Consider the following 11,454-nt stretch of genomic DNA (forward strand, 5'->3'; position numbering starts at 1 on the left):
CTGTTTCCCGTAGCGCCCCCTACCTGGCTGGGGTTGGGGTTTGGATTGTGCGTACGGAAGGTAGCCGGGTCGGGGTGAGGGGGTACGGTGTTGGGTCAGGAAAACACCCCAGAAGACAGTCGTTGGGGTCGGGGATAAGGGTGTGTACAGAAGACGCTGAGGAGAAACATTTGGATAGTGATTCAGTCGGAGTGTGCACCGCGCAAAGACGCGCTCATCTGAAGAGCACGCGTCTTCCTGGAGGGCACCAGTGATGCTGGAACCTCCTATATAAGAGCTGCCAAAAAGCCACTGGTCGCTCATTCATGCACTTGCTGCCAGCACTTTTAAGGGCATCGCCTCTCACCGTGCGCTCCGCAACTCATTCTTCCATCAGCCCACACAGCGCACATCTCCGTCGGATTTCCAACACGGATTTCACCACTAGAACTTTGTCAAAGAAGAGTCCTGGAGGAGCACAGGATGCTCCGCGGCGCAGGCGGCGCGTTTCACTGCACGCTGCCTGGAAGCGACTCCACCTGAACTTGTGAGTATGAGAAAAAGAGGACGGTCTGGATTTGATCTCGGTTAAGGTCACAGAGCAGGTAGCCTACTCTCCGGACATGGACAATGGATACTTTGAATCTGTCAGTGAACGCCGTGCCCTACACTGTGGCAACTCCACTCTACACAACTCATGATCCGTTTTCTGGACCCATCGCCAACATCGCTCCCTGGAACTTCACCGTCCTGGCCGTGCTCATGTTTGTGGTCACCTCGCTGTCTCTGAGCGAAAATTTCCTGGTTATGTTTGTCACCTTCAAGTACAAACAGCTCAGGCAGCCTCTAAACTACATCATAGTTAATTTGGCCATCGCTGACTTTCTTGTCTCGCTCACCGGTGGAGTAATAAGTTTCCTGACTAATGCAAGAGGCTATTTCTTCCTTGGAAAGTGGGCTTGCGTCCTGGAGGGGTTTGCTGTTACTTTTTTCGGTAGGTGTACTCCACGTTACTTTTGTTTCCTGCTGTTGCTTTTTTTTTATTTATTTGCACTATCACAGTTTTTATAACTGCAGATGTCAGTGTTGGAGCTTTTTCCAGATGCGCTGCAGAGACGCGCGATGAGTAGCAGCTCCATATGGCACATGTTCAAACCTGCACCAAAACTGCATTTAACGCCTGTTCATTAATTAGGGCATCTGGTAGTGAGGTAAAATAAATGTGACAAGTCTTTTGAGTGATTTTACAGTGTCAACTTTTTAGTTTTAAGTGTATTATATTTATATATAATAGTGGGAACCTGTGTCTTTGTGAGAAGCGTGAGGACATTAAATCAAGATGACCAGAGGGAGAGTTCCTTATTAATTCAGTACAAATGCTAGATTTGGTCACAAGGTTTGTGTGATTCCCATTATGGCAAATTAAAGAACCTCGAAGAAGAGAAATGATGCAAGAAACCACAGGATATCCTTATTACGCCTGGTCAAAGTGCCACAGCTCCAGTCAATAAAAACATTACTGTGATGAATGCTCAGGAGAATATGAGGACTTTCATGTGACTCTCTGAACATAATATCAGATCGCTTTCACTTGGAAAGGTAATGAGGGAGATTAGGTCCGTAATATGAGTTACATTATGCCATTTGGATCGAAGCCAGAAAAGGATTAATTGCTGATCTGATTAAGCAGTGAATGAAAAACAAATGGAGCAAAGAGCAGCTGCAGCACAGGGAGACACAAAAACACGTTTTGTGCTGAAAGGAACCATCTGACATAATAAAGTCATCACTGAGAGAACCACGCTGATGCATAATCAATAACCCACTGATGGAGATATGAGCTTATCTTCAAGGGGCTTGTGCTGGTAAGCCACTCCAGCTTTAGTCTGAAAAGCAGTTTTTGTTTTTTTTATACATCGGATATCACCTGTGCGTGTATGTATAGGTGTGCATGTGAGTAAATTGGGAAGTGATTAAGCTGAGCCAGGCATCCCCCTTTAGCATATTCTGCTCAGAGTGACAGTATTTTCACATTTCAGTCTATTTCTAGGTTTCCTGTCAGGCTGTGCTTTGCAGATAAAGACGTTAAAACGTTAAAGTGGAATGAGTGTTTTTCTAGAGGAGCACTCCCTTTGATGGTCAGTCCTAGTGCACTTTTCAAAGCTACAAAAGCAGCACAGGAGTACCGGCGTGATGCTCAGCTGAGGCGCTTCTTGTTGAAATGCGTGTAAGGTATTTTAACACCCCCCTGGTTTCCACTTCTCTCTTTTGTCCTGTGTGGTCAATGGCCACCGGTACCTGGCTGCGCAGAGACAGATAATTAGCCGGTCTGTGAGAGTGACTTATCACCATAATTAAAATCAGCTTTTTTTTAGCCCATTAGGAGTCAGCCTAATGCACCCACCTCACATCATTAAACTATTTCTAGCAGCTGTCTTGCCGCTCTCACCTCTGCACAGCACAGAATGGGAATACTTTGTCAAACATGAGTTGGTGGTCTTCATCATCAGGAGATCTCACTTCAAGTCTCATAAGTTAACTACTGCTGGTTAACTAGCTACAAACCAAAATACCAATACAAAAGGTTTATTACTGTGCAGATACACAGGGCTGTGTGGCACAGTAGGTGTTTTAACTGCTGTTGTCCCATTGTGCTCCTACACACTCACCTCATGCTGTTTGTCTCAGGGATCGTAGCCCTGTGGTCCCTGGCCGTTCTGTCCTTTGAGCGCTTCTTCGTAATCTGCCGACCTCTGGGGAATATCAGACTGCAAGCCAAGCATGCAGTCCTGGGTCTGCTGTTCTGTTGGACCTTCTCCTTCATCTGGACCTTCCCTCCTGTGCTAGGCTGGAACAGATACACCGTAAGCAAGATTGGAACCACCTGTGAACCCGACTGGTGAGAAATGGGTATTTTATTTTCTCCCACAAATAACTGTGACTGTTTACACCAGCAGACAACGGTAAGTTGTTGATCTTAAGGGGTCAATAGGCAGATAACAATGAAAACTAAAGCTTTTCATAGAGATAAGGTGAACTGCAGAGGACAGTTCTTCAGCTTAAAGTTTGTCAGTACAAGCAACATCCTTACATTACATATGGTAAGTTTACCCAGCAGCAACATTAAACTAAATCCTAATGCTCACCTTAATACCAGTCTTAAACCTTACAGTGACTCTGGCATTTCCACTCTACCTTTAACCCAGAAACATGCTTGTTTTTATAATTTTTGTTATTGCACACCTCACACATACAAACAGATGATCATAGAGGTTCAGCAGCCGCTCCAGCCATTTTAGCTCACACTGTGTGAATGTGTCTCATGGAAACAGTCGAGAAACAGGTCAGCTCTATAACCTTGGCCCTCAGGGTGCCATTTGGGTAATGCTATTTAGCCGCTTTGATGAAAGGTGTGCAGATAGGGTGCTGAGTGTTTGCCTCAAGCCCATAAAGGAAAAGGATGCTCAGACGGAGCGAGTGGGGAACAGATGGTTCAGACAATACAATTAACAGATCACCTTATGGAGATACCTGCAGAATACATGACCCGATGCACCTCTGATGGTACACAGCACGAGTCCTCTCAGGAAACATTTGGTTAACAGCAGGAGCATGAACAGCACAGGCATGTTAGGGCCACAATGGTGCCACATATGCACAGTCGGATGCATTTTAAAAGCCTCATTTATGTGCATCTTTTTATCACTGGATACATGCATCTATTCAGCGCTGGCCAGCTTCTGGATGTTAAAAGGCATATATGCAAACGTTTGAATGATTGCGCATCAGACTTTGGTATCAGTGGATTGTCAGTAGGTGGCTGCATCTTTGGTGAGGGCTTGGGATGCAATCTTCCGCTAGTATGCTGCAGATTTTCTTGCAAATCCCTTCTGGTGCTCATGTGTTATGTTAGACATTTATTATAAATACACGCGCCGATGGAAGTTGCCTGATCAAATCCCTGGGAGTTGCCAGGAAAATCTGTTCATATATCAGTAACCCAATACCTGCCTTCATTCAACTACGGTTATCATTACACTTTTTACACGGTTGTACCAGACTATAGTATATTACACTTACATTACAGGTGGCAAATAGCCTGCAAATCAGTATTAATCAGGAGCGTGAAGTGCTGGATTCTATAGATGCATGCAAGCTGTCTGATGCAACATTGATAAAGTTAATTTATCTACTGGTGTGTCTTTTCCATTATGATTATAAATAAGTTGAAATGGAGCTAGTGCACAGTTCAAAAGTGATTTTCTAACATGAAATTGATCAGAAATACTACATAGACATTAATAATGTTATAACAGCTGTTTTTTTTAAATGTAATATACCCAAACATACAAAAGCCCATGATCAGCAAATATAAGTCCTGTGTTCCGGCGGCACATCGTGCTTGCTAATGCAACGAATCGACCATTAGAAAATTAGTGAGTCCAAACTTCTAAACAGGGGAGTAAACAGTACCCAGTGAAACAAACTGTAAAATTTACTGATGTCTGAATAAAATGAGGAGATAAACGTGAAGGTATGTGTGTTGGTGCTAGAGAAACAAAACAAATGGCCTGAGGTTGACATAGAGTATGTTATGTTTTAATAAAACTACAGAGAGCACAACCTGACTGTCAGGATTCATTTAGAAGAAAAATGAGCGTGCTCATTTCCTGCCTTCAGGGGCGCTGGATAAAGTTTGAGAGCCTCAGTACTGTCATTTCTAACAGAGGTCCTTACTGTTCCAAACCGCTCGACTGTGTGTTTTAACTAGCTGACTCCCCTGAATGATCGGTTCAGTTCAAACCACCAAAACGAACTGAGAAAATAATTGTTCGCCATGGGCTACTATTTGTTTCATGTGAGGAATGAGATGTGAAGTGCACCATCGAATGTGTGCTCAGCCACACTCCCCTGCTTCAGCAAGGATTAATATGCTTGAACACAAAATACGTCTTTACACACACATGTACACCACTGTTTCTGCCAGGTAATTCCTTACAAATGGATGTTGAGGTTGTTTCGTTTGACAGCGGTAGGTATTCTCATGGAAATAACACAATTAGAATAAATTAGAGACCTCGGGGCCCCTAAATGTGTCACTGAGATTTGTCTCAGCTGTGAAATTTCCCTTTTAATCGACACGTAAACGAGGTGCAAAACTGTCGTCTTTCTCTCCAGCCAGATAAAAGCCTCTGAATGCCAAAACGACATTTCACAGACAGCTCAAAGCTGGGAAAATACGGGATTGTTAACCATTTTGTTCTTAAAGAGACACTCACTTTGCTCAACAAACTCAGATCTATAATCTTCTTTTTGTCCTGTTTAGAAATTGTATTGTAATGTAGATAAATCCATGTTTAAATCCCCTGAAAAAACATAAATGTCCAAATGTTTTTCTCCATCTGTGGACAGGTACACAACCAGCGTGATGAATCACAGCTACATCATCACTTTCTTCACCACCTGTTTCATTTTCCCTCTTGGAGTGATATTCTTCTGCTATGGAAAACTCCTCAGGAAACTCAGGAAGGTCAGACCCACTAGGCTCAGCAGCTGAATTCAAATTAAATTTAGTACTTGCATATTTGTTTGTTAGAAACTAATAGTCTTTCAATACTTTAATAGTTTAGCTGTTAAATTACAAAGGTTTTCTGTTTCCTCTAGGTTTCTCATGGTCGTCTGGCCAATGCCAAGAAGCCCGAGCGGCAGGTGACCCGCATGGTGGTTGTAATGATTGTTGCATTCATGGTGGGCTGGACACCGTATGCAGTGTTCTCTATTCTGGTCACAGCTCATCCAGCCATTGAACTGGATCCCAGGCTGGCGTCCATCCCGGCCTTCTTCTCCAAGACAGCCGCTGTCTACAACCCAATCATCTACGTCTTCATGAACAAACAGGTAACTCGGTGAACATTAGTCTCACACATTACTTGATTTGTGCCACTGGCTGTGCTCAGTGCAGCACAGTGGCCTGGACCAGGGTAGATAGCTCATTTCCTTCCTCTGGTACAGGTGAGTCACATCACTGCTCAACGGCAGCAGATGAAAGTTGCTGCACAATACTGAGTTACTTTCTTTTGTTGGGTTTTCCCTGTCTCTCAATAATACATTATGTACAACTAAATGAAAGGGGAAATCCAGAGAGTATTTGAGATGTGTGGTTAAATGTGGTAACTGTTATTGCTGTCTGAAAAGAGTGATTATGTTCACATCTTGATCACATGACACAAGGATTTTAGTTAAAAAGTGTTTGTAAGTGTCTAGACTCTTCTTTGCAAACTGTGTGAAGCAACTGCACTGTGGTTCACACTGACAAAAACAAAGGTTTTTTTTTAGTTAAGAGCTGACAGCAATTCCTGGATTATTTGTAGTGTGGCACCATAACTCTAAAGACTGGATTTAAGAATCGATTAATGAGCTGTTGGTGTTTTATTTAATGAAGCCGCGCTATAAAGGTTAGGCAGTGGTACACTGGACTGTAAAACAACAACAACTATGATTCTGAGGGGTTCAATCCACACACCACACTAGATGTTGTACTGCTGCATACTTTGTCCAGCCTTTGACATTTTAACCCACTTTATTGTGCAGTCTAAATACTTTCTGAATCTTCTGTAAATGCCTAAATCAGATCTCCTTTGCCAGGGAACTGCATGTCCGACTGCCCTATTTCTATACAGTTGTAAATGGGTCAACCAGTGTCTCTACTAGGACATCAACAGGATATAAATAAGGTTTTCTAGCAAGCAGATTCTGGTCTGAGCAGAAGCCAAACTACTGGTGCTCATAGGAGTCAGCTGACCCCGTCCCCACCCCTACTTACCCTCCGTCCCCTCTCTGAGCTACATGTGTAACAAGGTGAGGCAAAGCAGAGTGTCTGGGGATTTCCATGATGCAACATTAGAGGGAGGTGAATAAAGATTATAAAATAGCAATTTATCATCTCTACTAGTATTTAACATGTGGCTTAAATAAGCTTTGATCTCTCAATATCCAATTGTAAATGCAAACAAGAGATATTAAAAACCTGTAATGAAATTAAGTGTGAACTAACAATATATATTTAGGACATGAATAAAGTGATGTTTGTACATGAGAAAGAGGAAAATAGTTTTTCCTTCTTCTTCTACTCCTGTTGCCAGTGATTGGGTTTTGTAAAACTTCAAGTGTTAAGTCACAAGAAACTGCAACTGAACAGCAGATTTTCCCAAATGTTATGCTATGATGAAGCTGTTAGAGAGCTCGAGACATTAACTTAAAGCAGCCAGAAGGAATATTTACAGTGCTGTCATATCACAAACCTGTGATGGTTCTGACCAGATGCCAGCTTAAAAACGAGAAATGGCCTGAGAGCACAATGACATCAGTGCTTGTGTTGTTAATAATGATGATAACGATAATAAAGGTACAATATAAGCACTCACAGTAAGCAGATATGTGCTTCAATGGGATCCAATTCACTAATGTACATTTAGAAAGCAAACTGATGTAATCAGATGTTGCTGTAATCACTGACAGTTACGTAGACGCTTTGTGAATGAATGTGAAGAGCAGTTTTTAGAGGTTATCAAACATAAGAATGAAACACAGCCTTGTAATCTGACAGGTCACCTGTGCTGATGTGTGAGAGGACCAAGATATTGTACATCTGTCCAGCTCTCTGTTCATCAATCCAACACTGAACGTGATAGGTCAGGAATGCCTTGAGGGAATTTCTGTAAGATTTACATAAATGGCCACTTGGAATCAGGTATGATTAGAATTTTCATGGTCGGAGGTCAAAGGTCAAGGTCATATTCTAATTAGACTTTATGTCTGTCCCACTCCCAGTTAATGGAGTATATCAGGAACACAATATATACAATGCATTAGGAAAGTCGGGAGTTGTTAAAAGACTAATTGAGAGGGACATCACAGGGTATGTGGGTGTGGAGGGTCCAAAACAACAAGAGGGTCAGTAAACAGGTGAAGCCAGGTCAGGAGTGAATGAATGGATCAGTAAACTGTGGTAATTACCAGTGTTGCAGTGTCTGTAATCAGCTTTTGTGGCTTTCTAGAATTCATCCGTAAACTGATGCATGCGCTGTGGAAGTTCAGGGTTAAAGATTCCCTCTATTCATTTTATCATTAGGACGCTCTGTGACCTCATTCCTGGTCCATGTACTTTAAAAGCCAAATTTTTCACAGTTGGAGGGAAAAGTTATACAAGTAGATGTAAGGAGTTCGACAGCATATTTTACGTGAACAACACCATTACCTTAAAGCTGCCTTTTGCTTTTTAATGACATTAGAAGGTAACACAGATGTCACTGCCACACTTTGGAAAGCGTCGCTGGTTTGAGGGCAGCAGTTAGGAGGCTTTTGTGTTGAATTAGACAAGCTATTAAGGGTCAGGAGTCACAGTTTCTCCCCAGGGCTCCACAAAGTGGGAACACTGAAAACAGTCAATTAAGTGTTTTCTAGATTTAAAGTAATGTGGAAAGCGTTGACTGTGGGGCAATTAGTGAGAACAGGTTAGAAATGGCTGTTATTCCTAGAAATGCTTTGGACACAGCTTCACTGTCACTGCTGTTATGTAAGAATGGCTTTCTAAGAAATCACGATGCCATTTGAAACAATTGATCAGCTTAGCTTAGCATACACTGAACCACTGGATCACACATATTCATCAACATCTAAAAGCGTTATTTTCATTTCATATCAAAAACATTGTACCAATGTAAGTTATGTTAAGCAGGTTTAAAACAGCTTTAATTTTTAATTTCTTATTTTCTGTTTCCAGTTCAGAAAGTGTCTAATTCAGCTCTTCACCGGCATGGGGTCCATCCCAGACAGCAACTTGAACCAGACCTCAGAGCGACCCGGAATTACCGCCGAGAGTCACACGGGAGAAATGTCAGCCATCGCAGCTCGCATCCCCATGGGCGACAGTGCATCTCCTAGGTCTGACAATTCTCCAACCGACTGTGGCCCATTTGCTCAGCTGCCCATTCCAGAGAACAAAGTGTGTCCCATATAACAGTAAATCCCAATACATATATACCCTCTAACCCTCAGCGCCCATTATAACCTTCTATTATTTAGATATGTTTTTTTTTTTTTCAGAAACTGTTTTCACAGAACCCTAAATATTTAGTTCAGTTCATGGAGAGATGGAGAGTTCAGTGTGAAGAGCAGAGGACCAACTTTTGAAGGGTTAACGCATTTTTTATATTTTACTTGAAAAAGTAATCAAGGACAGACACAAAACAAAAAAAGTTCAGTAGTTTGTTTAATATTTGATTAACAAAGCACAACAGAGGGCAAGAGAACTGCTCACACACAAATGCTCGGACCCTTACCTTGTAGATATCCTGTAAATATTTCCTTTCTGTCCTGAAATCAGAGAACGTCTCGGATGTTCTCTTGAGCGTCATTGCCACAGCTGTCAGTTAGAAGCACTCTGTTTGACTTGGTGTCTGCCTTCGCATCTCCACAATAAAAGAGGCTGCTAAAAATCACACAAACGTCAGTTACATTAGTTAGTTGAGGGCTAACCAGCATTTTTCTCAAACTACAGCACATCCAGCCTTTCATCTCCTTCTTGCCTTCTCCTTTGAAGCCATGAGATGGCGCCTGCAGAGAAACCATTGTTTTTTTTATGCTGTTGCGATGGCACGTCCTCATTCATCTCTGCTTGTCAAGAGGACAGAGCAGTCTCATGAACTTGGATACTTTTGCTTTAGTTGGTCCCACGTGAACCAGTTTGGGTCAGTGCTTTCATCTTTGGTGATGATGGACAATGCGACTTGGAGAAGTCAGTCTCCTTTCGGCCTGTGTTGCAGATGTAGGACTAGATATTTATGAAGTGTCAGCAGGGGATCAACAAGCGCACCAACATGCACACAACTACAAGCAGCACATAGATTGAAGCTCACTGCCTGAATTACAATAATACTCTTTATAGGCGCTGTGTCGGTGATGCAGTGCACCAATAAATGGCCTAGCACAAAAGTGGCTTAGCTCAGTGGCCGTGCACAAAAGCAAGGCCATCACAAGCACAGGTCTACAGCAATATTAACGCGATATACTGTCACACAGTTGAACACAGTCAGTGTTAGCTACAGTAGACGTAGCAGTGAGTGTTAAAATGTCGACCCGTGGTGCATGTTTGTTCACTGTTACTGGATATGTGTTCAAATAATGTTGTATTCTCTGTGCTGCACAGTGATTCTCTGTGTTAGAAATGTAACAGTGTGGTGTGTGTTTCAAGCGTACTGTGTTCCAGCCATGTTCGCCCAGTCTAGAAGCAGTATCATTTAGCATCTTCATGCATCAGTGCACCTGTGCCACATTAATAGCGAGGCCTTGATATGACTCTCACACAGTTTCACAGATGATCTGCTTTTTACATGACTCTTGTTGCTTTTTTTTTTATTTATTTATTTTTTTTCTTACCTGTGAAAATTACACTTTTGGAACATTGGCGTGCATTAATCGATTTTTTGGTGTCAGCAGTTGATAATGACTTTGTTGTGAAAGGTTTTCTCACACTGCTAAAAATCCCAGAGGATGAATGAATCTAGCCACTCTACAGTTTTGATTTTGTGAGAGCACTTCACTTCACTTCACTTCAACTCTGTTTGAGCAGCAGGTAGCTGATTTCAACAGAAGCACAAAAATTTAAGTGAACAAAAATTGATTAATGCAGGAATAAGTCATTTTTTGTAATAACATTTCACCAGTCAGTAATCTAAAAACATACTGTGTAATATGATTCTTTTGCCAGTAAAGATTTACAGTTTTCTTGGACACGGCCTTATTTACATGGCAATTTTATTAATGTCTCAACATTCCTAATTTATTGATGGACAATGTTTAAGCATTTGTAGAAATTAAAAGGGAAACACATCTCGTGCTTAATTGCTACTTTACATCGTGGCCATATGTCAAAGTTTTTCCTCTTTACTTCTCTACTTGTGGTTTTGACATTATCAGTCTGGGTTGTCTGGTGGATTCCCAAATTTGTGTAGCCTTTCGCTAACATTAAGTGAACATAAGGAGTCAGGTGCCATTAAAGAATTGGAGACGAAGACGGCGCAACCAGATTACCTAATTATATAAACTAAAGTGGCAGTTCATGTGCCAGTGTGTCTTTAGATGCTTGTTGGTTGGTCTTATCTGGCCACGTCTTGCTCCAAAAACACGAACCACAATGATGCCAATTGTGTTGAGACGTATTCTTTTCACCATTCAGTACCATTAAGTATTATTACATTTTTTATTTAACCTTTACCAATTTGCCTCCCCACTACTGATGCACACACACACACACACATTTACAGGTGTGGATACTGTAGGTGTGTAGAGGCTTTTGGAAGCAGTATCTTCACTTTGAAGATCAGACAGGATATAAATCAAACAAACCTGCCAGTCTTAAGGTTTTGGTGCACAGACTACTGACTGTGCTGCATGCTGATGAGGGGAGGGAACACT

At 41.9% G+C, this 11,454-nt stretch overlaps 1 protein-coding gene across 1 annotated transcript; it reads left to right on the forward strand.

Moving 5' to 3' along the window:
- The first annotated feature begins 594 nt into the window (after nt 1–594).
- On the forward strand, nt 595–8,998 carry valopa (vertebrate ancient long opsin a). The gene is made up of 5 exons (XM_026355714.1): nt 595–973; nt 2,668–2,878; nt 5,392–5,509; nt 5,644–5,877; nt 8,762–8,998. The coding sequence occupies exons 1-5, from the start codon at nt 610–612 to the stop codon at nt 8,996–8,998; spliced, it is 1,164 nt and encodes a 387-aa protein (XP_026211499.1). The 5' UTR covers nt 595–609.
- The last annotated feature ends 2,456 nt before the right edge of the window (nt 8,999–11,454 follow it).

This window comes from Anabas testudineus, chromosome 15 (genome assembly GCF_900324465.2).
Source record: "Anabas testudineus chromosome 15, fAnaTes1.2, whole genome shotgun sequence".
Lineage (NCBI taxonomy): Eukaryota > Metazoa > Chordata > Actinopteri > Anabantiformes > Anabantidae > Anabas > Anabas testudineus.

Excerpts from the sequence above, each read along its gene's own strand:
- valopa (XM_026355714.1), top strand. The coding sequence starts at position 610 with ATGGATACTTTGAATCTGTCAGTGAACGCCGTGCCCTACACTGTGGCA. Across the intron at positions 974-2,667 it reads GTTTGCTGTTACTTTTTTCG|GGATCGTAGCCCTGTGGTCC; the intron begins GTAGGTGTACTC and ends TGTTTGTCTCAG. Across the intron at positions 2,879-5,391 it reads ACCACCTGTGAACCCGACTG|GTACACAACCAGCGTGATGA; the intron begins GTGAGAAATGGG and ends ATCTGTGGACAG.